The sequence below is a fragment of the Odontomachus brunneus genome, unplaced genomic scaffold, assembly GCF_010583005.1.
Source record: "Odontomachus brunneus isolate Ranch 3 - 2012 unplaced genomic scaffold, Obru_v1 Obru_scaffold_113, whole genome shotgun sequence".
NCBI classification, from domain to species: domain Eukaryota; kingdom Metazoa; phylum Arthropoda; class Insecta; order Hymenoptera; family Formicidae; genus Odontomachus; species Odontomachus brunneus.
This window is the reverse complement of record NW_022639563.1, coordinates 731,968-759,556: the sequence shown is the minus strand read 5'-3', so window position 1 is coordinate 759,556 and position 27,589 is coordinate 731,968. Positions and strand designations below refer to the sequence as shown.

Here is a 27,589-nt window from a genome sequence, read left to right as displayed (position 1 = left end):
TCTCTCTCTCCCTCTCTCTCCCTCTCTCTCCCTCTCTCTCTCTCTCTCTCTCGCTCTCGCTCGCTCGCTCTCTCTCTCTCTCTCGTTCACAACGGATGCGTTCGTTGCATGTTTTTATGTATGTTCGCCATACCTGCGTTTGAATGCGTAGATATTTTTAAGTAACATTGAGAGAAACTACCGCGAACGAGAGAAATGATAAAAAATGATGAATTTACGATAAACTGATAATATGACAACTACAAGAAACGAATAAAAATGTATGAACCTGAGAAATACTATCATTAAAAATGTAAGCATGAACAATGTAACATACTAAATAACCTAAACGTTGGTGACGCTTGAAACTTTCTAAAATATTCCACGGTGTGATTGCACAAAGAAAATGGCTCACAAAACAAAGAGTTGAATGAGAGCTAAAAGCAATTAATTTGCGAACCCGTGGTTATTTATCAGGGCTCTTCATTTTTGTGAGAGTTTCATTTGCCACCTAAATTTTCATGAATAATTCTGAAAATTTCTATGTATAATCGCGCACAACAAAACTCATAAATATATATTTAAAGTATAAAAAACGTATATCTAATGCCATGTTTTAATTCATGTTTCGACAGTCAATACGCGGGAGAAACTGTATCAGTGTGTATAAAACATTCACGTGTGCCGAACGTAAATTAAATAGTAACGCGCGCACCAATTTAATTTCGTATTCGACTAATACAACTATGCAACTTTTAGCGTATGTGTATGCGCACGCGCGTATGTACAGCGGGTGTATTACGTAAAATATATTATATAAACACGCAAAACTCGGGAATGATGTAACAGATGCGTTACGTGATGCGCAAGCGGAAACGAAATGTGAAAGCATTGACCGAGAATTCACAATGCCAATGACCGGCGATGCGACTTCAAGTACGAAAGATCGCGACGGGGTTGAAATTATCGCACTGACCCAGATACAAACGGAGATCAGCAATCAGAAAGAAAGGAGGAAGGACGATGGAGAGAGTGGAGGAAGTCGGTGGAAGGACGTTGGATAATGAAACGTCGGCGGGTTGAATTCGGCGCTAGATAAGAAAAAAAAGAAGTCGGTGCAGGAAGGAAGATGTCTGAGTAATCGTGGGACGAAGAGCGAATGGCGGAATAAAGAGCGAGTACGCCATCGCGATTCTTAGCCCTTTGTGCCGTCGCAGGTCTCGATCTTTTTGGCTTGCAATTAGTCGGTTAATTGGTCTGAATCATAATAAACATAAAAAGAAAGAAATGTACGTGTTTACCTCTTATAACTCATAACTCATCACACATTACTATACTGGTGGTAAGTCAGAATTATAAGACATTAATCTCACGTCATTAATAAATTGTAGTAGATCGTTACGTTACGACATCTCAGTCAATCAGAGGGAAGACAGTCCAGAGAGTTTTGGTTAATTTTCTCGACAAAGATGGCGGACACATATTGATTCATCAAGATTATAATAATTTTCTTATTTTCTAAGAAAATACTGCTTATATTTTTCTGTACATCGTGACCTTTAGTAGACAGTAAGATTTTGAATGATAAATATATTCATAGTCAAATCTTATATTTACATCCTTAAAAGTATAAAAAACGTATAGATCTTAAATTTATCTTCAGATATTATACGAACCATTTTACTGGGTTATGCAGCATCTGAAGATGAACTCAAGACAATGATAAATGTAAAATCTGAATATACCAGTCGAAGAGTAATCGATAAAGAATTATATAATTGACATTATATTAATAACTTGCACTGACAAAATCGGCGACAAAAATAAACTATAATAAATGATAAATGTATTTGTCGTACTAGCTGAGGATGAGTGTCCGTCACTTTTTCCTAAGCTTCAGTTAAGTTCATATCCGAGTTCGTTAGATCTTAATTCGAAAAACTACGATAGCGTTATGTTGTATTCGCCCCATTTTTCTCATTAGATGGCCCAAAATGGATGTGTCAACCCTGTTATTTACGATTACGTTGATCATCTGAGCCGCGTGTGTGAACAGCGATGGACGTCGCGTCGGCCAAGAGCGAGCCATCGCGACTCATTAGTCGCAAACGAGTCAACTTTCTAATGCCTCCATTTAAAGTCTAATACCGTCATCAGGCAGGGTTGGTCGTAAACGTTCTCCCCGGCTATTTCAAGCTGCAGCCGCCGCCAATTTTGCCAACGGGATATTTATCGTTAATAATTCGACCGCGGACTCGCATGCGAGCTTTTACACAGAGTGGCCAAAGAGTAACGATGAATTATCGTACTGTACCATAACGAAACCGGAAGTGCTTCCATTTTCATGAGCTATCCGCGCGCGAAGGAGCAGTTTTTTTGTTTTTCATTTTCTTGTTTCCTTTTTTGTGCACGACGCCGCTGAGTATCCGGACGAACACCTATTACGTTCGTAATGATACGTCCGTGAAACTCACTAACTTATACTATCGATTTTTCAGCCGTGCTCTTTTACAGATAAACGATAAAGAGTGACGTTGTAGGAACGCCTTCACCTAGCATCGCCGGCCTTCGGCCGGTAAGTTCTGAAAGTGCGACGGCCTCGTATCTCGCCGGTGAGTGACATCACCGGAGCGGTATTATCCGATCTAAAACTACTTAACTAAGTGAGTGTTTGCGATACCTTCGACACTTCACTCCGAGATTGCGAAATTGACTTTCGCGATGTCTCTAGGATCCGTTATTCTGCTCGACAAACTTCCCAATTCTCAGCCGTAAAGTTTAAAGTTCCCGATTTCTGCCAAACACTTTTGTATATACGTTCGCAGCGAAAAGGCGCTTATAAGAAAGCAATAAGCAACTTTTCGAGAGTCCTCGACGCGAGAAAGATCATGATCGGTTGATTACTGATAGCTCGACTTTTAATTAAGTGACTGGAAAACAAGTTGTCACGATCAATGGTGAGTCAAATAATTGTGATGGAATTAATCATTAAATAAATATAAGCCGTCAAACTTCGAAGAAATAAATATGAATAGACGTTAATATTCAAGCGCATTATTACATTCAAGAGTGGCTTAAGAAAACGTAACCATGGGCCTGCTACCGCAAGATAGATGGCGAAAGTCTATCTCGCGACAGAGAAATGAAACCCTCGTATTTATTCAACGAGCCAAGTTCTCTCGAATATTTAAGGACTCATACGTCATTATGGAAGACCAATTTAAGCTCGAACAGAGAAATGTATTTCGCGGAGTATATCTCCGTATATAGTATAAGTGTGTTTATATCGACTTTACGTCGAGAATGTCAATTTCCAAAAAGATATCTCTATGTCGAAGGTAGCCCTAGAAAGCCAGGAATACAAGGAGAAAGTTTGATTAAGTTGGACGACGACACCGGGAAGACCACGAAGACCGCAAAGTAAAAGAAAGCGCGACGAATGAAGCATCCCGTCTCAAAAGTTGAGAATATCGTGGGTCTTCTTCCTTGATCCTTGACGAACCACAAACAGAAGAAACCGAGGGATATTCGCGATAGAGATAGATTCTCAAAATACTTTATTTACGCATTTAACGCGAGAGGAGCGACGGAAACATAATCATAAAATGTTCCTTCTAGAACGTAATAGATACTCTCCTCTGAGTTTCATTAAAATCGGAAGAAGTTGCAGTTAGAAAAGAAAAGAGTCTGATTTAAGTAAATCTTCGAGTGTCTCAAAATTTCGTGTTAACTCATTCTCCATCGTGAATGAGTCAACTTAAGCGACGTGTTACCAGTTACATTTTCTGCTATGCAATATGCCATTTTGTGCGATAAAAATAATTTTCATTCATGAAATGAGTGAAATTGAAGAAACGAGCGGTTAGGGTACGTCCGCAAATGTGTGGTTACATTAGTGGGACTGCTGCACGAGGTCACGCATGTCAACTCGCTATGACAGATGTGATATAGTTAACATAATGTCAGAAATGACAGATCGATATCCGAACCCTGAAGAACTATGTTACATTAATGCAAATAGAAAAATCGAAATCACTATTTTCTACATTTTCTTCTGAAACAAGACAGCAATAGTAAATCACACTTATTATAAAATAGTTTTAAACGATAAAGAGTTTCTGAATAATACTATGTTTATGTCGGTTGTTGCTTTTATAATGCTGTTTTGAATTTTTGTAATTTATTAATTATAATTAATTAATTGTATTTTATTTCCGTCTATTTGAAATTATTCCCGTCTATTTGAAATCATTCCTATTTATTTAAAATGTATAAAAAAATTAGAGAAAAATACGGTTTACAAAATCGCGCATAAAAACAGACGAAGGCAATCTCTATTTTGTTTGTCAAGTTAATCGTAACAATTAGTTGATAGAAAGATCTTCTGAAAAGTTTGCGGTCGTGTCTCGGTCTTCCCTATGACGAAGTAATATGAGTTGTCAAGGATGTAGACGCTTCCCATCTCCAATCGCAATTAATATCTTAAGTTCCGAAGTTTACATTACGATTGACGTCGGTAGACACTAACGAGGGCTGTAAATAAGGCCGCGACGGCTCTGGTGCTTTCAAAGTCAGTCAAACTCAGTTACTTAAATTAGATCCGAGCGTCTCCTCCTCCTCAACCGAGACGGCGGGCAAACCAATAAAATCTTCCATTACCGCATAACAGCGCGTCAACGTGAAACGAACGCGACCACGCTTAACTTCTGGTCCCAGGTTCTCCACGGGGAGGAGTACGACAGTAGACGGAGAGGCGGTCGGAGCAAAAAGGGATAAGTCGAGCGAGGCGCTGGATACAGATTCCAGAGGCAATATTTCACAGTAGTTCCCGCGACATCGTCTACCGCTTCTATCCGCCGCGTCCCTGTGACTATCTTCAGCCGCGCTTTACCTTCCGCTTGTAAGTTGACGGTAAATTTGCCTGCAGTCTAAACAACATCCCGGCAGCGTGAGGTCTCTGTCACCGTCCATCAGCTAAGCCCAGCGCGCGTTAGATCGTGAGAATGACTTCGTATCGTGACGTAAGGAAGGTTTCCCTCTTGTCGCCCGTCTCGCCGATGATACTCTTTCCGTTTTGCGTCACTTTGGTACCGAGAACATTTCGTCTCGAATCGTATGTGTATGTACATTCGAGACGTGTGCGACCGGGTATCAATTCTATTCTGTATCGCGTACGTCTACCTCGGCATATTTGCATAATTGTTAGGGAGAAGTTTAACGGTATGCCGTGCGCCCCTCTATCGTATATTAACATAATGCTGCCGTTTCCTCTTTCTCTCACACGATACGCGATATGTAAGCCAGAGGGGTTGCATTATACAAGAACGGTTTGTGCATGCGGCTACTTGCGTATACACTTTGCTCGGGAGAAAAGTTACGAAAAGGCGTTCTATTCAGAAAATACATAACGTTTCGAAATATGCGTTCCCGAAGATTCCACAAGTGGCAGACACAAGTTCCGTACGGAAACTTTCGTCATGAAAATAAACACCAGGCGTGCCGGGCACGTCTCTTTCGAGGGACGTGAATTTTGTATCTCGCATAAATGTCCAAATATCTTGCCTTCCTCTCTATGTGTTTTTCTTTTTTCCGTGCGAGATGAGTTAACAGTTAGGTTGATAGAACAAGAGAAACGACAACAATGAAGAGAGTAATATCGCGAAAGAAAAGCCCACGAAGCCCCTTTAATCGCAAAAGTCACATCTCGGAGGGGCATTCACGAGTGATCTCCGGACTAATCTCGGCGCTTAACAGGCATAACACAAGTTTCCCAAGTCCGCGGCAACTTGTTAACAATCGCCCGCGGGCCGACGCTGCTGCGGCGTGACGCCCGGGCCGCCGTCGTGCATTACGCAAATGAGGCATAAACTCTGTCGCTCAATGGAGATTATTAAACAAGTAAATCACTTAGTGGCCTCTCACGTATATGGGCGCATTTGCATGCCGCGGAGAGTCACGCTGCCTGCGCGCGTCTTGAGGCAAGAAGAGAACGCTAGAGTAGATCGAAAACCCCCCCGTGTTCTCTCAGTGAGAGCGCGCGCAAACGTGACGGGACATTCGGATACGGAAGCAGGAACCTTCGACGACAAGAATAAATTGAGAAATTAAAAAGAGACGCGGTAAACGGAGTAACTTTATGAAGGAGAGACTCGAGAGAATGAAATCGGAGAATAGTTGAATCTTCCCTAGCACGAGAGAGAGAGAGAGAGAGAGAGAGAGAGAGAGAGAGAGAGAGAGAGAGGGAGGAACAGAGGGAGGAAGGAAGGGAGGGAGAGAAAGAAAGAGAGAGGAAGGAAGAAAGAAAAGGAGGCTTTGGAACAGAGAAGTTTAATTCGTGGAATTTAATATATCCTCGCGCGACTGGAAAGCGAAATTAATGGAGTAACGTAGATAAAACGCAATAAAGAATGCCTCACTCTGAATGAAAATCGTGATTAACGTCGGGCGTTTTCCACTCGGGATTAAATGCACTTCTTGTGCGCGTTAATAATTATCGTGACACTCATTAAATCTGGCCGGAATTACTTGCGACCGGGCTCCAGTAGGACAGTCGCGTCGATATTGTACCGATACAACAAGAGCAACCTCTGAGCATAATGAGTAATTTGATTCCCACGTCGCTCGCTCCTCCTATATACACACTTTTATCGCGCAATTAACAAGGCGCGCGGGGAAAAAGAGAAAAAGAGCGACGAAAAAACGACAGCATCCATTCTCGGGATTAGAGTCGAGATTAATACTGCGCATTACTTATCGAGGATTAAATGTCCTTTCGCGTCGGGTTATTCGGTACTCATTAATCCCGTCCGATGCGTTTTTGCCGACGCGCGATTAATAACCCGCGGAGAAGGAGAGTACGGTGCTATCTTGGGGGTCATAGGTCGGCGAATATCGTCGTTAGGGAAACGAATGTCCGCGTCGTTCCTCTCGCACCGGCAACATTTCGCGGCGCGAACATCGCGCTCCGCGATACGAAAGTTCTCAAGGAACGCGGAGCGACAGTGGCGCGTTGGTAACGATTAAAGGGACGAGATAATTAGATAGTCTCGCGAAATTGCTTCGCTAAACGCAAGTACATTCTTGAGTCGGTGTGTTAATTTCATCCAGACAAGTTATTTCCTAAAACGCGACTTTGCTTCTCTTCACTCGAACGTTGCAGGATTTTAACGGAGGCACAGCGTTCGAGGATTCTTCATCTTTCTTGTGTCATGCATCTTTTTGGCTCGCGAAGTCTATTCCTTCTCAAAAGAATATTTTTTAAATACATTTATCAACTATAAATATATATTTATCAACTATAAAAATACATAGAATTATACAGAAATTCCACAGCCCACAAAATATAATATCCCTTTATATACACGACCTCAAGAGGGTTCTCTTAAAACCGGAAACAGAACAGAATATTCCAACACTCAAAAGAAGAACTCTAATTGCTATTTCCTGTAATCTTATATTCTAAGCGAAAGTTTTTACTGAAAGAATATTCTCTCTCTCTTCTGATAAAGAGGGATGGAGAGAAATAAAGAGAAATAATATTGCACTTAAAATATTTTTTGTATAAGAGAATTCCGCTAAGAGTAAGATTGTACAGAATGCGTAATCTCAAGTATCTGATTTTTTAATTAATAGTTAAGGAAGATTAACGAACGATCCACTTGTCACGAGCGATAGATACTTAAATTCAAACATCCTGCATTTATATTTAGGTGAATTATACCGAAATATAGTTATTCAAATATTGTAGAAGAACAAACTTTTGTCAGATTTATTTTCTTGACGCTAAACTCTTCAGTTATAAATTAGTGCGAAAATAAAGACGTAATCTTTTTCTTATCCAAATTTATTCTCTCTCTCTCTCTCTCTCTCTCTCTCTCTCTCTCTCTCTCTCCCTCCCTCCCTTTCCCTCTTTTTCCTCAAGGATTTCGGGTCAAGAAATCCTGGTTTAAAAACCAAGAACATCAATTTCCATGAGCATAAGAGAAGAAAAAATGCGAGGGTAGTTTCGCTCAATTCAATTGCTCAATTACGAGGATCTGAGAAAATGGAGAGACCATCGTTTTAAGCTACTGGGGAGCTACGGTTCGCGGAGAAATAAGGGAGAAAACGCGCACGACACGTTACACCTGCACGCAACGACGAAACTACCTCGTGTCAAATTGATGCCCCGCTTCGCAGATTCTGCGGCCAGGCAGCCGAGCTTCGTCGGTGCCATCGTTCGGTGGATAGCGACAGCGCCGAGGGCAATGGCAACGGTTGCCGCGCGCGCTCGGTTAACGATCTTACAACAGTAGCGAGCCGTGCCTTGAATTTCAAACGGACAGCCACGCGTGAGCCCCGGCGGCAATATCACCAACGAAGGAATTCGATGCTAACGATCCCGTAACCGAACGAAGAGTCGCTCGGTCACAATGCATCGGTGACAGAGGCGTGTTTTAACGGACAAATTGACGTGCCGCGTTTGAAGCCGACGTGGCCCGGGATATTGTATACGGCCACCGTTAACGAGGTAGTTAGGCAAATTACGTTCGAAAGTCGTTCGACCTTCAACGGAGAATTTCTGTTCCATTTTTCGCGAAGGAAGCTCCTAAGCGTAATTAGGATCTTTCGAGAAGAACGAACGGAAAAACCCGATGTGACCGACCGAGTTCGTTCAACGGGATAAAATAGCGTGCGCGTGATAGGGAGATAAAACCGTAATTCGAGGGAGAGCGACGTCGAATGGGGGCGAGTGTCCTGGACGAGAGGAGACGAAGAAAATGGTTGTGTCGTTATGCACAGTTATTCGTGTTAGATAGGGATGCGGTATAATGTACGGACGGGGAATATGCGAACCCGTAACTCTCCCGGGAAGCCACTGCACTTCGGCACGGTGTATCGGAATATATCGCGGTGTATATGCAATATCAATGAGGTTACCGGAAACGTGCGCACGGTCAATACAGCATACTTATAAGCGTCGCTAGACATTGTAATGTACTACTTGCGTGGAGTTTGCGTATTTTACTTAAAGCTTATTATCATCGACAATAACACGGCTGTTGTTCTTTCTTGGAATCTCCCCGTCAGTTTGCCTCTCCGAAAGCGCTGTTCTTTGCGCTAAAAAAGGAAAGAAGACAACTCGAGAGAGAAATGACGAACACGAATTATAAAAGTCAGGCGCGAGAAAGAATGAGAATACGTAGTATTTCCGGCGAATGATCTCGCTACGCCGCGATAGAAGCGGAACGAGAGAAAGAGAAAAATCCGCGCGTCGCAATTGTTACACGAGCACGGAACTGTCGTTAAAATTTAATCGTTTCGCCAGCGACTTCGCCGAAATATAATTTCCATTGTGTCGAAACAGGCGTATCGGAAGAAAAAGAAAAAAAATCGACGACTCGGTTGTTAAGATCCATTTTAAGTATCAGTGATGCATTTCGCGCGAGGAAAAATGTAACGTCTGCGCGTGCGTTAGCGCGAGTGCAAAACGCGGAATTTAAAATGTTGGGGCATAAATCCGAGCGTTTTACCCGAAGGACCGCATTAGTGCATTCATCGTTACAACGAGTGCAGTTACTTCCCCACGGCGGCGGCGGCGGCGGCGATGGTAGCAGCAGCAGCAACTCGCACCTAAAATAAAGGCTCGCTCGCGAGACAATAAGGGCGACTCCGTAATGATAATTAATGGACTCGCGGTTGTCGAGAAACAAAAGTTCTCTTGGTAAGACCGCACGTGGCCATACATACAATTTGCCGTAAGTAACGAAGCCTGCAGTGTAGATAATGTGCAGAATGCACGGAACAACTGTGCCGTAAGTAAGGAACAAAGGCGACTGAAATAAACATCCTGAATGTCTAAACGTTCAATGTCTATTTGCGATAGCGCATTTCCCCTGGTCAGTGGTAATTCGCTATTTAGAACGCAAGAAAATTGTCTAAAACACGTGACTTTGTTTCGTCCCAGCCAGAAATTTATCCCATGATCATGATCGATACCAGTCATTTGATTTGTATAAAGTGATGTTATCAGATCTTAATTATTAACTCTTCGCGTAATTCGCTGTTTTTCGCAAACGCGATGTAATTTTTTGGTAATTTCTGAGCAATATCATTTTTTTCTTTCTATGTATGAGCAAGAGAAATTGAGATAAAGTTTGGTCTCATTATTTAAGGTCTCTGTTTACTTTTTTATTTACAAAATGTATTGTGACCAACAAAATATTAATGTCACTTTTTGCATACAAAATATTTGTATTAATCATATCTAGAAGTGATACACTGGCCTTCTCTACTGCCTGTTTATGTATGGTGGAAAAGTGGCAGTGTTGTATGGTCTAACTAAATCCTACGGATCTCTTAACTATAATATTTGTTCCGCAGACCACAATATAGAGACAGTAATATTTTTTCGGAGAAGCAACTATATATAAGGATATATTAACTAAACATTACGTGTCAAGAACCGTGAGGATAGACGGATATATAACAACAGTTATTTTTTAACGCGATATCTATTTAATTTAAAACACAAACGTTCTCTCCAACCGGAGTGAATGTAGCAACCACAGTTATTTCCGTGCACGAAATAGACTGGTGTCGACCTGATCAGGACTATAGAATTTCTAGTCGGGTTCTCGTTCGATCTGAACTGTCTCGATACTTGTATTACGTCTCACGCGAACGAGATAATGAATCTTCGGACTAATCCCTGCAACAATTAAGAGACACGATTACAGTGTCTCGCATCGAGTGAAACGAGAGAATGACATAACTCTTTCTCGATTACTACTGCGTATATCGATTTTCTAACGAAATCAGATCCGATGTCCTCGAGAATCGATTTGTATAAAATGATGTCGCTACTGTTACAACGTTGTGTCCAAGCATCATTTCCGGGCGCGCTCTAATAACACGTTAACGCACCGATGTTTCACAGTTTGCGCGGATATGAGCGACGATATGAGCAATTAAACTGTGCGGCGCGCAAACGACTCGGAGGAAAACTCTAGTCGAGCCAACTCCACGTTTTCGCGTTATTACATTTTCAAACGAAAGGTCGCCTCGCGGATGCTCCGCCGACACATGCCATCAGTACGAAAATTAAAGTCGTTCGAGGCGAACGTCTCGGCGGGATTCGTGATGCTCCCCTCGAGCGAAAAGTAAACCGGGGTCTATCTTATAAAAGGGGAAACACAGTGGACGAAAACGACGAGAAGAGGCAGGAAATTGTGCGTCCGCGAATATAATATTCCACGTCTCTCTCTCTCTCTCTCTCTCTCCTCTCTCTGTCTCTCTGTCTCTCTGTCGTCGTTGCCTCTTCAGTCTCCGCCATTCTCGCGAAAGTTTAAAGAAAACTAAGTCGCCGTGCGGCATTATCTTTTTATGCGGAAAGAAAACACAGAGCTCGTCGTTCGCGGCGAGCCGCGCAATGAATTAGCAATACCGCGCTGATGCTTCCTCGCTCTCCCGGCTTTCCATGAATAGAAATAACTTTAACGCGATTCCCCCGGACTTTCCGCACCTTCGAGGAGCCCCGAGACACCACCCGGCTCATTTCTTGCGCAAACCCGTTCGCCCGCGCGACGCCAGGGACTTTCCCCTCGCTCCGGTCGATCGTCGGCAGCTCGACGACCGAGAGCGCACTCGACTCTGAAAGTAGGATTCGGTAAATTCTCGTTTGCGCTGCGTCATGCGCGACATGACGATCGCCAAGCGTCGCGGTTGCCACCGTTCGAGCCATCAGATCGAACAGCGTGGAATTCGCAGATGCATCGACGCGCTCGCATTACCTGTTGGACACGTTTCGCCCGGCCGCGCGCAAACACGACACTTGGCGGCGCGTCACGCAATGCGCGAACGCAATGCCGCGACACGCGCGCACGTCCAAGTGCAGTATATTATAATGCATGCCGCAGATGCGCCGGACGTAACGACACGGCGGGTTGACAAATTTCGGTTATCTCGGCGCGCAAGCCGCCGCCCGCGCCGGTCCGGCAATATTTTGCAATGGCCGCGTTTCCAATGCATTTCAAATCCGCCGTCGGGCTACCTAACCCTTCCGGTTGGTTGACTCGCCGCCAACGTATATCACTGTCCGCGTTCTCTTTAAATCGATATCGTCGCGCCCGGCGCTTGAAATTGGGGAAGATCATCGATCGCTTGATTCGAGCGATGCGATGGAAAACTCCGGGACGTTCGATGCCGAGAAAGGACCGCGCGTAAGTGGATGCTATTCGTGAATTACGGCCCCCCCCCCTCCTCCCCCAATTGTCTGCCGGATTAGGAAAGAACAGGAAAACGCGCGTGAGCGAGCGAAAGGGTGGACGATCAAAACCCCGTTAGTCACTCTTCGATATCGACGTGTGTCAGGCGCGTGAAGGAAGAAAAGAAACAGGAGAACGATCGACGAGAACACGACGGTCTGTTCTTTCTCGAGAGTCACGGTGATCGCAATCGGTTGATTGACGGACGACTGAGACGAAACGAAACGAGGCGGAACGCGAGCGAGGGGTGAAAGTCTGATCGACTCTGGGGTCTTTCAACGACGGATTTTGCGAGTCACGAGGCGAGTGAAACAGTCAATCGATACGCGCATTGCACGCATCGCAGCCGAGTCTCGAGTTTCACGACCGATAGCCGCGGGATTACACGTCATAAAGGCATCGCCAAGTACATAACGAAGTTACAACGCGCGCTGCGCGAAACTCGAAATTAGTTTCGGGGAGCTCGCAACTACGTCGCCCGAGTTGTCAGAAAGTGTCCGATGTTACGTCACTCACATTTCTACCGAATACACTGTGCGAGCAGCAACTTCAACATAGTAATACGATCAAAGAATCGCTAAAACTGTCGAAACAAGCCATGATGATCGCGATATCCTATGCGCAGAAATTGTGATTTGTTTATTTGGGGAGGTAACGTGTCCCCAGCTGACACTCGTTATGCCAGTTTCCTGCACTCTAACTCGGATTTTATCGAATATTAAGATATATAAGAATTTATTAATTGTTTATCAGTCATTATTGATTTATTTTCTTCAAACCCTCCATGTGCAACTATATTTTTGAGACAAGCGGTACGACCTCGGTCTGTCAGCTCCAGGCAACTTTGAACTGCCATAACTTTGTCGAAAATTAATATTCTTGGACACATTTCTTTTTTCCAGAGATATAGAAAAATTTCAAGTGTGAGGCAGTGGCGCAAAAAAATCGAAATCTGCAAACAGATTTGCGCCATTTTGGAACTTTCCCAAGTCCTTTACGAAAACTGGTGGTCAATCAAATATTCGTTCGGGTCTTATAGATCCAACATCGTACGCAGAGGGTTAAATCCTTATATACCTTAATACTATTCACGCGAGAATGCCAAGAATAGAAGCAAAATGCCGAGTACTGGATATTTTCTTCCATTTTCCATCATGTTCATCGCACACTCTGTGCGAGCGTATGAAACAAAGTCCGCGCACTCGACGATCCACGGCCGACATCGGACAATCGAAGATCGTTAACTGAGCTTGATGTCTGTTCGAGATAACGAAGATCGTCGGTGGCTGTTGTACTCGCGCCACGACTGCAGTATCGCGCGCATGGAGAAACGGAATAAACGCAATAATGCGATCGGATAAATGTTATCTCGTTAAATCGACGCGATCCCTAAGCCATTTTGCCCGTATCTCGTAATAGCGACGCTGCAATTGCAGCTGCTGCTGTTGCACATTGTAATTCAATGCAGTCGGAAGACACGAGCGACGTTTAATCGCATTCGGCCAGCCGTTCGCACATTGTTCCGAAAAATAGTCAGCTTCCGCTATGTTTTCTCTCTTAGTATCGTACTTGTTTCTAGTATTGTACTTGTTTCTCGACATGTAAGAAAATTCAGTCACGCTCCTCTCGTTGCTGCTCGAATTGTAAATCGAGTTAAGACAAGATTTTAGAAAAAAAAAAAAGTAACTCTACGCGTCTGGAAGTTAAATGCGCGTTTAAATCAAATCAGTCTCCTTTAATACAAAACATAACTCGAGAATTACAAACTTTGTGAAATGAATTTACGAGTAAACAATGCGCCTGATTTCTTTCCTTTTTCCTTCTTTTGAAGAAATTTAGAATTACTTGAAACTATTATCAGCACGTTTGCACGTAGTTGCCTGTAAAATCTCAGCCTCTTTTGTTTTAATGAATAGTGTTCCGGCAAATCGATCTCGATAATGTGCAGTGCGACAATAGTCTGGCAACTGTTTCCGCGTTCGTGCAAAATCGACGCGCGTCTCGCAAGCAATTAAACGAAATTTCACGCTCAAGTCGCGTTTCCTTTGATCAACAAGCCCGGGCGGCGTACGAGAGGCGTCCTGTGGAGTTTAAATTCGCGACTGTCTCGACGTTCGGCATCAAGGATGGCTCGAGTGGTCCCGGTTGCGCGAAGTGCACTTCACTCACCGCCGTCTCGTTTGCGCCTCGGACCGCGCCAAAAACTTTTCCGCGCTGTTACTTGCTGGACAGCGAGGGATCAAGTATCCCACGAGATCCGACCACCGGCACTACTCGAGTCGATTCCCTCACTTAAATTCGAAAAACATTCCGCTCGGAATACGCGTAATACGGAAAACATACACTTTGCGAATAAAAACACACGCGTGCGCACTCGTCCTTAGAGATTCCGGGGAGCTCAGGTGCGTCTATGGAACTTTATTCGTTTCATAAAAGATGAAATCTTTGGAATCAGCCAAATGCTCTTCCTTCTCATCTTTCCCCTATCATTTCCTTTCTCGAAAACACGCCAACGACACTTGTACGTCGAAGGTTGGCGGAGAAGAACAGCAAAACGATCAGCTAGGAATAATTAAACGGAAACGTCGGAATCGTTTGTCTTTGTTTTATTATTTTTCTTACAGCCGTCTGTAATGTTTGGAGAACACTCGCCGCGTATCTGCTTAAACTCCTGATTTGATTTTCAGATGCCGTCGAGTTTCGTCGACGAGGAGAAAAACTGACTGTGGTGTCAAGGGAGAAATTTCAAGGAAAAAGCGGATCTGTCTGGGAACTACGATGACGGGGACGAGGACGAGAACGACGATGATATTCGACAGCACAGGTACTTTGAACGGATATCGCTGAGCGAAGCGTCAATACCTTCAGCCAACTACGTTCGCCTAATCGAGCGAAAAACGGTGACACGCCCGGATGACGTATTACAGCAGAACGGAAGCGGTTAAACGTTAACCACCCCTAATTTCGCGGCGAGCGGCAACTTCGTCACGTCGTGTCACTCGACAGTCCCGGGCACGACGTGTAATCTTGACGCCATTGTACCGAGGGCTGATAGAACATGAGTCGCGGACAGGGTCGGTTTATCGGCCGGCGACACACCGAGCGGCGTACGGACGTGCGTGTATACGCACACAGGTGTATCAGACGCGGCCGGCACAGCTGCATAGATGCATCTGACTAATCTCCGATGCGGAAGCCAGCCGTCGGACAAGCGCGGAACAAAGTAACCGACATAACTGCGTGACGGACGTGAGCGGAAATGGAAGAGACGCGCGACGGTATTTCGGCAGGTGGGAGCGCGAATCGATTTGGCGATAGCGCGATTGCGCTATCAAAAGCCCGACGACCGACCGACTTTCCTGCGTCTTGACCAAGTCGGCGCGGCCGCGGCATGTTAATCAAATGCGCTGCACGCGCAAGGGATTCCATTTTTCGCGATTATCCGGGCGTTGACACTTTGGGAATTAAGAGCGATGAGCCCGGGAGGGATACAACATTTCCATTGGCCGGGAGAATCGAGCGGAATAAATCGTCGACGTTTTCGTATTCGGCGACGCTTTATTCCGCGCAACAATAGCGCGAGGAATCATCGGACGGCAACGCGCCAGTACCGATAAATAACGACGAGTTGCGAAAAACAGGCCTTGGACCTCTCTCTCCCCCTCCCGCCGTGGTCCTTCAGCGACTCCTGCCGCCGTTCCGTTCCGTCGGTCGCGACGTTCGCGCGATTCTGTCGCGAAATGATCTCGAGGATTCGAAAGATCGGAAAACACAAAGGGCTATAAGAAACTTTCTTCTAAATGCTTCAAATATAGCGGGAGTCTAGATTATCTATAGATGTATGGAATAGACTGCGTATTATTGTGTAGGAGGGATGAAGTCAACATTAGTAAGAGGAAACAATAGAGAGTAAGATACTTTCTTTTTGTCTAATTGTCTAGTTGGTGAGAAGAACGAAGGAGAAGAACCGATCATACACATGATCGATGTGTCCTCTATTTCTTTCACTAGGTTTTCCTCTCTGTTTTATTTCTCTTACATCACTCCCTCATAGTATGACAAAGAAAGTATTTGACTTGACGTATATCTGTCCTTTAATCTTGTTATCAAGATTCGTAAACGTAGACGGTTTATTCTGTAAGTCTATGATATTACCAGTGAGATAATTTCCAAGGTGATTATTTACGTCGAAATATTAGCTCAAGACTCAGTACGATCAATGAAAAAAAAACTCGAGATGGTAAATAGTGTTAACTAATAATAAACCAGACTTGTTTATCTTTTTGCCGCGATAAATACACATAATAAATACACGCGATAAATTCACTGCACAAATCCAACTGTTATCTGACTGAAATTTTTTTTACACGTTTCTTGTCGTTTTGAGCTGTCATCTAACGCGTATAAACGTAATAAATTATAATCTACACGTCTCCTAAGCGCGTGTCAAATGATTTAAACCGCAAATACGTGTAAGAAGAACTTGAGCTAAATTGGACGATTACGTGTTTGAAAATAACACACTTGAACTTCCAGTGCTAACATGACGATGAGAAAGACAAGGAGAGAGAAGTGAAATTATTGTAGATACATGTAACACTTAAGGCTATTTGAAAATAAGATACATGAGATAATTTTATGTAACACTTAAGGCTATTTGAAAATAAAATACATGAGATAATTTTATCGCGCGAACATGTATTATCTCGGGACCGCCGCAGGCGATTACGAAATAATTAGCGATTACTGTAAAGCATACTTTCAAACACTCGGTAATTGGGTGGCCGTTATTGCGAGAATCGAGGAGGATCAGCTTTATCGCCGGTGCGGCGATCGTTACGCGTGCACAGTTCGGATTATGAGCCTTCTCTCGTGAAATTCTGATAAAATTGTACATCCCGTTCGCTCTCCGTCGTAGGATCGAGTTTTATCGTCGCGAGAGCGACGTAAGTTAACAAACCGCTTTTGGAAGTTTTCGTACCACGCGCACTTGTTTAATCCGCTAAATTTTCTTGCCCTTTAATAAACGTCGCTGGCACCGATCGAGCGACTTTTTCTCCGTCCCGCTGCGACACTTAGGAATGGAAAAGAGAAGAGAAAATGAGAAGTAGCGTAAAAGAAGGAAGAAAATCACTCACCCAATAACGCCTGGAAGAGCCTGCTCTTGAAGATACGTATGACGCGCTCGATGGCTAATCGCAGTTGTTTGTCTTGCGGCCTCGTCAGCTTAGCATGGTAATCCTCGAGGAGCTCCAGAGCTCGGTGAGCCTCTAAACGCAGACAGACAGACAGAAGGTAAACAATAATAAATCGGGGAATCACTGGATTGATTTCGCTCGGCGACATAAGATCTCGTCGCTGAGCGGATTCGCGTGATCGAATCGTGCGGGCCGCATTACCCCGTTTCGCTGTTTATCCGCACATATTTCGCTTCGTTATTAGCTGTTACCTTCATTATCGCTACATCAACGCTGATATTGCCGCTAATTGATTAACCATATTTGCGACCCATTGCAAATCCGTCGCATGTTAAATGTAACCCGATACAATCCACATCTCCGCGCCGAAGGATCGTTTTCGCACGTTTCATTAATTAAACATCCCCCAGTACACAGTAATCAATAGACTGTGTATTATTGATGTTACACTTTCCATGCTTCTGCCATCGGCTTTTAAATCGAATTATGACCTGAAATTTCGATATGCAGTTCGGATGTTCGCGACGCGCAAGCTGACGATCCGAGAGCTTAAAAATAGGATCGTTCACAAAGGACCAGGTTGCGTATGAATAAAAGCGGAAGAATGGCGAGAGGGGAAAGAGAACGAGAGCGAGAGAGAAAAAGAGAAAGAGAGAAAGAGAGAGAGAGAAAACGTGAGTGCGGAAGAGTTTAATCCGCCAGCGAGGTAAAAAGAGAAATTGGACTAACGCGGCAACACTTTGCGCCAATTATTCGAATCCCCGGAAATAAATAAAAATGCTCGTCCACGTGAATATATCGAGGTATTACTTACGGCTTCAACTATAGCTGAAAGGTACGCGGGTGACGCCATAATAGCGTCAATAAAATAAAATTAATAGGAAAAGAAAGAGAAAGGAAAGAGTTTATTATATATATATTTGTGTGTGTGTATGTATGTATGTATGTGTATATATATATATATATATATATATATATATATATATATATATATACACACACACAAACACGATTCTTGACTCGACGTGAGCGTATATAAACCGTGTTCGCCGGTGCAATCTCCCGGATAGAAATTCTTTCGCGCTCGACGTTACTTATTTTTAGCGTATACGATATCGGAAAGGGGAAGGGCACTCCGATATTGCGCTTTGTAAACGAAAATTTTTCAACTGCTCGCTATATATCTCTCCCATGCAAGGGTGGGCCGTATCCAACCTATTCTCGTGGTTTCCTCTCTTTCCGCTAGCCATCATAAACACTCCCCTCCTCCTAGTCGACGTAAGAGAGAACGTGAGCGCGAAGCCATTCGGAGGGTTGAAACGACTCCGAGAATCTCTCTTGTACCCGGTAAGTGCAAGTCGAGAACAAATAACGGCAACTGCATCGGTTTCATGGCAACGCCAACGATGCAACAGCTTCTTCCGCTAGCCGGGATCTCTACTTTTTCCTTTCTATGATGCGGAAAGTGTTCTTATTGCGCAAAATACAATTATAAGGGCGTCAATGTATTTATACAGAACGTCAACGCGCAAGAATGTCCCCTTGCGCGCGGATCTCTCTCGATAAATTACCGAGTCAACGATTATTATCAGCATATCCGACAACAGCTGACAACATAAAATCAATTTGATCTCCGAAATTAAAAAAGAAATTTACACGAGTACGGCATGCATCAGATTGTAAACTTTTTTCCTCTCTCATTTCAGAAGAAGCTTTGAATTGTTTGTATCTCTAATTTGATTCTTATTAAATTTAAATATCGCATAAAGAGAATCAACCACGATTTTAATATTGGATAACCGGAAAAAAGATCAATAGAGAATAAACAAATTGATGCATTATTATTGAAATAACAAAATACTGACTCAAATTCTCTAGTCGAAGAGACTTGCACTCTCCAAATTTTTTGGAGTGAAATCTCACTCCAAATAAGTGAAAAGTATTTTCACTCAAAGCAATGGTGAAAATACTACTACTCTTGCATCACAAGAGTAAATGTTTCATTCAAGCTTAGAATGAATTCTGGCTTGATATGAGCGAATATTTCAATCGATTGGAATATTCATGTGTAACGACGGAATATATCAGATTCATTCTCCAATTTCGAATAAAAGTATTTATTCAGCGATTCGGAATAGAGAATTCAATGTATATGAGCGAAATTTCACCCGAAAAATAGCTTGGCTACCGAGTTACTCTACTCTACGAGCGAAATTTCACTCCAAGAAATTTAGTAAGGGGACAACTGCGAGCTTACAAGCAACGCAAACACGAATATCGCTGTTGTTTGTACAATTAGCATTGTCGCGATGGCTGTTGGCGCACTTGTTGATCTGTCTCGCCGTCGGTAGAAACCCATAGCACAGGACGAATGGCTTCTTATCCATCGTGAACTCGGACCCTCTCTCGCCCGGGGAAGCGGATATCCTGTCGGCCAGGATGGCAAACACGAACATAAACGTCCGATCGGATGATAGTACGCCTGTGGATCCCCCTCGATTTTCCGCCTGGTTCCCTTTACGATTCAGGACGAGCTCGTCCAGCTACTCTGTCGACGCTCATTTTACATTAAGAGCTCTGTCACGAAAGCGATAAGGCCGACCTTACAGGACGACGCAGATATTGAGTTGTTCTACTTCGCGCACGGTCTTGTTGAGACTTGCTACTCACTAGGGAATTCTTCTTGAAGAAAATCGATTCAAACCGCTCTTCTCTACTCCTCTCCCTCTACAACTTTTAATTCCAGATTCATTAATTCATGCGAATTTGTCTATAGTCAAATGCAACGATGCTTTTTCCCTTTGAGGAAAAACCTCTTTTTTGCAATGTAAGCATAGATGAAAGATAAAAACACGCTTTGCATTGTTACGCACAGTTATACCGTGAAACAACGAAAACAAACGAAAACAACGAAAACAAATTGAAGAGTACCGAAGCATTTTAACGTGTAACTCTCGAAGCGGCTGCTGTGTAGAACGCGTCGCGATACATCAATTCTTGCACTGCACTCAACGAAAATTACTTTTCTCGCAAATCAATGTCCTTTCAATTATGAGTGAGTGAGGTCGACAAAAGATTTTATCGCTTCGAATCCGCCACGTGACATACTGTTCAGTGCGGATTTTTGCACGAAAGGAGAAAAGATGAAAAACGATGCTTGATTAGCGAACGATATTAACGAACGGTGCGACGCGCATTAGCGCAATATCGCTGCGAAACGTTTGCCGTTCTAGCGGAAATGTCTTCTTTCATTCTCTCCTTACTTGTTCCTCTCTTATTCTCTCTCTCTATCTCTCTTTCTCTTAAGTTATGTCGCTGGAACACGGACGGCATTTGCTCACGATTGCACCGGGGAGCATCTGGCCGCCCTATGCGTGCTTCCGCGCGCCGGAGCTTTCCGGAAAAGATTAGACGAGAGAGAGGGGGGAAGAAAGAGCAGAGCGGATGAAATTTCCCGGCCGTAATAACACGGCAATGGGCACGTCATCCGCCCTCGCGAACGACAACGAAACTATGCCGAGTATGGCGGTTTATCCCGGCTTTACGCTTCATCCGGCTGCACGTCGCGCTTCATGAATTATAACGCCGTATCTCCTTTACGAGATGCTGTCTGTGTGCGTTCGCTTGATTTCCAGGTCGAGCTGAAATCGTCATGAACGTGGGCCGTGTTTATCAAGTCAAGTCCTAGCCCACGTGCTAGAGACTTTTATTAAGAAAAGAACGTTTCTCCCCTTTGCGCCATCCCGGACCCATCACAATCTGTTACGCTCCTCGATTCGAGCCGAGCGCGACAACGGTGCAGCGACTCCAACTATTCTTCGTATATCGGATATTAAACATTACTCTCGCTCGTGTGAAAATAGGGATGACGCGATGGATTTGGCGTGTAGTAGTTACTCCAAAGAATAAAAGTGTCGTGTCCTAATTGCGTATTCAACGGTAAACGCGATCGTCTGACTCCTAAGCTTTATACATCTCGTACGAAGCTCCCGCGGACGCAAAGATGTTATTTTAGCTGAAGGGCATTAAACATTCGGCGTTGAATAACCGAGAATTAGAATATAGATCCTAGTCGACGCGAATAAAAACGAGGAGAAGCTCATCTCGTCAACTCGAACGATGAGATATCATCAGCCTTTCTCAGTAATTTCTCAGTAATTTACTAAAGAAGTATGTGAATTATTTTTACTTAAATAACAATAAGCCAGATTAAACGTCTTTGTTTGCGTTAGGAGATCGCGCATGTATGCTTCCTCATGTTGATATCTTTCCGACTATAACCCGAATTATAGGCCGCCTAATCAAGTTTACCAATGGCAAAATGTGGTCTGCATGGAATTTTGCCACTATAAATGCCTTGTCCTGGTAGCGAGGAGGAGAAAGCGAGCAATTAAACGGAAACATCTTGAACACTCATCTTGGGCATTGTTTCAAGGTCTGATTTAAGGCGAAAGGCGCCGCAAGCCGAGGGCTCTCACGACGCAATATTATTTTCGTCTTTCATTAGTACGTGAGCCGCTGACACAGCTTGCACGCAATAATTAAAGGGAAGCCGTCTGCGTTCGTCTAATTAAAGCACAGTAATTATCGAAGTGAATTACGAGCCACTACTCTCTTCTCCGGCTCCTTCGTTTCGCGACGATACCGCGCAAGTCGCCGAGAAGGCGTCAATAATGATTTCGTTCGCGATAACTATTTAAGAACAGGAACGTCACGAGGGAACGCGGCAATTTGCAGAATTTGTCGGCTGCGTTACATAATATCCCCAAAGTAGCAGAATAATTTTACACACGGGCCATGACGAGGGAGAATCCATGTGCAGAATTTTTTAATTAGCATTCATTCAACGCGCGCTTATACCATCGATTCTCTGTCGCGACATTTTTTCGTCGACTTTTCCAAAACGCAACTAATGAAATATCTGCGATTCACGCAATTTACACGACGCGGTCACGTACACACACCCACGGTTTTTATTGACACACGTGGGCAACATCAACAACTTCTCGACGTAATTTCATATAGCACTAAATTCAGAATTCGTCATTCCGACAGGAAAAACGAACTATCGACAAACTGTCGAGCAAGGGCGTGGACCAGAAATCTGTGTAACACACGTCACACCTGACGCACACGTGCGCACGCCCCGCTGAAATCCCGTAGACGACACTTTCGATCGCTTTTATAACTCGTATGATGATGTCGCGTTTACACGAACATGAACTTTAACAGGCCTCAACGTATATAATGGAGCAGCTGAGGGCGCAATCAGCCGTATGATACCGAAACACAAATTGAAGCATATATCGAACGACATAACAATACGACTGCAATAGGATCGATTGTGGTGCGACGAGTGAATAATAAATTCACATGAACTTTCGTCTCTTGTGAACAAATTCGCGCTCCGTCGCAAATTTCCTCGCGTCGAGAGACACTTGCGATCCCGCTTGCGACTTCTCTACGCATGCTAAAACATATGAAGCTTCCGCGACGTTAAGTTCAATCGCGAAAATGTAAATGGGAAAAAGCGGTCATCCATCACTCTTTTATGACCCCATGTATAAAGACAAATGTCTGTGCGCGCGTGCGCGGTTCGTGCAGCGTGTGCATGTGTGTGGAACGGTTGTCATAGCGGGACTCGTGAAAAATGAGCCATGAAACATCCCGAACGACTGATGATGACCCGTGGTGTACATACTACCTCGTAGAATACCTGGGAGAGGCACGGCCGCTTCGTCGGTAACGCATTTTCCCTTAGAAAAATAGACAAAAATAATCGCGTAGAGACGAAAATAACCGCGGGACGACTTGTTTTCAAGTTGCACGCAATGGAGTCGAATTAACGAGTCAACAGAGGTCACCGTACGAAAACAAAACTCTAACGAATCTCTCCGCGTGCAGTGCGAAAATGAAAATAAAAACGCAGGTCCGAAAAATGGGCGCTACTGTTTATAGAATAATCCCATTCGGGGCAGATGAATTTCCGCGAATTTAATCCGACCGAATAACAATCAAGCGCGGAGCCGCGTAAATTCGCGGGAACGCGGCGGCGGCATTTAATCCGCGACGCTATATTCAGTCGTGATGTCTGGCGCGTAGGATAAACAAGCCAGCTGCGGAATACAGATTTTCCGAATTTGCGGATTCGCCGCAAAGGATATCGGCTTGTACCCGCGGAATTATGTAAATTTCGAGTAATTGGATCTCTTGCGCGCTCGCCTTGTTGCGGAAATACGCGTGACATCGGGCTCAGTGTAAATGCGAAGAGGACAAACATTTTACTCGCAAAAGCACAACATAAATTAATCGGAATCTCTCGGGCGATCTTTAATTTGGCAACGCTTCGTTTCGTCCGTCTGAAAAATTCACTTGTCTTTAAACAAACGAAAACCACTCTTCTTTTTTGATTTATCGGTATCACGATTCACTGGAAATACAAAGGGTCTGAAAAGTATTCGATAAAATAATTTATAGATCAGTACGGAATATAATAACCCCTGGCGATTGCACATAAATAATGAAATTTTGTTTCCCATTTTTAATATAAAATTTGATTAGGCACATTTAAATGGAAACTTTAGTTCCTTTAAGATATATCTGCATGAAGAGAATTTTATATACTGAAAATGATAGAATTTTGTAATCGAGGAGTTTTGTAATCGAGGTATATTGTAGGTTAACATTTCGCAATAATTTATTATCCTTTCATTTCATATGTGTTATTTATATTTCAGAAGGTGAAACTTTAAAAATTCGATATCTCCTTTAGCAAGATAGGTTTTACTTTACAGTCTGTTTTTCTGCGTTAATAGAAAAAAAATATAGCAAAATTGTATAAAAAAAATTTTTATGAAAAAAGCTATAAAGCTGTATATATTTCCCTCGTGTATGCATACACTGAGAAAAAATACATGAAAATTATTTGTGTATTATAAAGTTTATCTCTGTGAAACAAAGGTTTATTTCTATGAATAAACTATATATTTCAAAAATAAATTTGCAAGCATTTTTTCCCCGGTATATATTTAATTTCACTAATTTTCGAGGAAGAGAAAATTAGTTGGTGCGATAGAGATATGCCGCGTATTCGCGAATAATAGTAATGTCCGAAACACAAATACGCCTGATAAATTTTCTGTCAATTGCGCACGGCTGGGTTAGATTTGCGATCCCTTCTCCGCTCGCCGATAAAAAAACGCGAATCGAGTATGCGGCTGGTATGCGCAAACTGCGAGATTCGCTGTTTTATCCGTTCGGCAAACTGCATGTTGGGTGGGGTAGCAGATCAGAAGCGGATTACCATTCGGTCCAGTTATCTCTAATTACCAGTGCCGATAGAACAATGCGCGCCCGTGTAATATTAAGGGATGGGCGCAGATAGTCGGCTCGCGTAACTCGACGTATCCAAGATAGTCGGATAACTGCGGATTCACCTTGCACGAGAAGACGCGGGATGGGAGGTTCGATTTATCCTCAAGGAGTCGGGGGAACATTGAAGCGATTAGGGAGCAGAATGTACAGAAACGATGGCCGTTGCTATAATCCGTTAGCGTTTAATTCTGAAGTCGCTAATTGTACGTTTCCTGTGACATTCACTCGCTTATTCACACGATTAAATGTGTGCGGATACTTGAATAAGAAGTTTTATTTCAAAGACGTTAAATTCTCAGTGATACACGGAGAGAATTTTATAGCAAAAATTACTATAGATAACTTTGTGACTGGGCATTCTGTAGATCGGCATTCTGTAGTAATTCATTATTCTTTTATTTCGTATGTGCTACTTATATTTTGGGAACTGAAATGTACCATTAAACAATTTGCTATGTTCCTAGCTAAATTTACTGTGTTCTTCAGCAAGATGGATCTTATTGACATTCCTGTGCTATTAGGAATATGGTAAAAATAAAGAGAATTTATATAGAAAGAAAAATCTCACTATAATATTCCCTCCGTGTACATTTTCTTTTTTCCAAAGTAAATTTCCTAACTGCTTTAACATTACGACTTACTTGCAGCATTTAAATTACGCACACAATAACTAAGGGCATTTTCGCTTTCTTGCGACAGGGACGCTTCAAAGATGAAAAGGAGAACTACTTTAGCGTAACAAAGTTTAATAATTGCATAATGTACTGTCCAAAAGAAGAGAAAGTATCGCGTTGGTTTAACAGAAAAAATTGAGAGGACAATGTGTAAATAGAAAATGATTAATAAAAATTTATTTAGACAAAAAGGTAGAGAATAATGGTAATTAAGTAAAAAACGTCTTGACATTATTAAAACGTTCATTATTCGACGTTATAGCGTTCCTGTCAGCGTAAGATACCGTGCGTTACTTTTATTTCGCTATATCGCGCACATATCTAATCGCATTCCTCTTTCCTGACACGCGTCGTCGAAGCTTGTCTTAAAGGAAGCAAGCGTATGTGCGCGAAGGTAGTACAATGGTTCGAGCACGTCAAAGGCGCTTTTATTGAAATCAGAGTGCGTTTGACGCATACGGAAGAGAGCGGAATGCAAATATTACTTTGATCAGGATAAAATTGCAATAAGGTACGCGCGCGCCTTCGCAGTCGTTGGTCCACCTTCGCCCCGCGTTCCCGAACCTCCTCCGATCCATCGGAGGTCCGATGTATCCACGTCAATTCGAAATACCTGCCCCATCGATTAATCGCCGCGCGAAGGTCACAACGTGAGACTAGCGAGATCGTCCGACACGCGAAACGTGAAACGGCAAATATACGGTAAACTGTTATCCTTTCGGTCTTGTCAGCGGCACTCGGCGGGTGGTGGGCGAAATAGCAGGAGGAAGAGCGTTGTCGCGCATATACAGCGGTATGTATGGGAGCTGGCAGATGCAAAGGCACTCGACGAGGACGAGAGAGAGGACGAGGCGGAACGTAACGGGGAATAAACCGTGCGCAGAGCCGAAACGACGGAAAAACGCGAGAGCGACGAGCGCGCGACCGTTCAAATGCGATTTCGCATTAGCGAAGGAAAGGAGCACAGAAAGTGGCCAAAAACCAGCCGCCGGTGAATGCGCTCCGCCGCGGTCGTGTTCGTGGCTGCAAACGCGCTTGGCCCCGACGTGTTTTACGCGATCTCGACGTCGAGCCTAGAACGTTAACGTTATCCTTCTCCCCGTAGCTGTTTGTAACCGTAAGCATGCTCGGTTGCAAAACGCCTTTTATCGAATGCAGTTGCAGCGTTTCAGGCAGTCGCAACTGCAAGCCACTGCTGCGCGTCCATTGCAACACATTGTCACGTTGTCTTACTTTATAAAATATACAAGAATTGCTTGAATGTATAACATTCTTTCACTTCAGAATAAATTCCTTTTTCCAAATTTACATCGCCACACCCTATACCGTCGCTTGGATTACTGTGGAGTCTTCAATGTGACGACTTGAAGCGTTGCAGTTTTATTCGATCAAAAGCGTGCAAACCGTTTTGCAACCGAGCACATATATCAGAGAGAGAGAGAGAGAGAGAGAGAGAGAGAAAGAGAGACGAAGTAAACGCGAGATAACGCAACGAACTAATCAGTTGCCGAATCTAAACGGCTATGCGGCCAATCCACGTGATTCCGAAACGATGAAGAAATCCGAACTTGTAAAAGAAAATGCGAAAAGAATCATACGATGATTTGACGCTTCTCAATAAATACTTACAACAGACACTCACTTTCTCAGTGAGGGATTAACATTAATAATAGGTCACGCGACTGACGAATACAGGCAAGAGAGAATCCGACGCTCCTTTGTCACTTGGAATCCGCGTCCGGCAAACACGTGACAAGATTCATTTCGCGTTCGCTCGCGATTCTTTCGTCTTTTTATCGCGAGGCTTCTAGGAGGCTTCTAGGAGGCTTCTAGGAGGCTTCTAGGAGGCTTCTAGGAGGAAAGAGCGGCTTCACATAGACAGCCGCCAGTTCACATAGACATGCAAAGATACTTTCCTTGAGAGTGAACCGACGCGGAGAATAAACCGGTCTCGTTGCTGAACAGAAAGAAGAGGTTAGAGGAGGTGGGCGAGCCGGCAGGTGGAAAAGTTGACGTCGCGAATCCCTTTTCTTCGCGCCTTGACTATGGGAAAACGCGAAACTCCTTCTGCTAGCGGAACAACTGTCTTTCATTCTCTCCTTCCCTCCCCCCCCCCTCT

The 27,589-nt window shown here is 43.6% G+C and overlaps 1 protein-coding gene across 1 annotated transcript in view; it reads right to left on the bottom strand.

Annotated features, from left to right (window-relative positions):
- LOC116849356 overlaps positions 1-27,589 on the bottom strand; it is a 473,095-nt gene that overhangs the window by 436,358 nt on the left and 9,148 nt on the right. Inside the window, exon 2 of the mRNA XM_032826434.1 lies at positions 17,363-17,494. Coding sequence (XP_032682325.1) covers positions 17,363-17,494 — 132 coding nt within the window. The remainder of the gene's footprint in view (positions 1-17,362; positions 17,495-27,589) is intronic.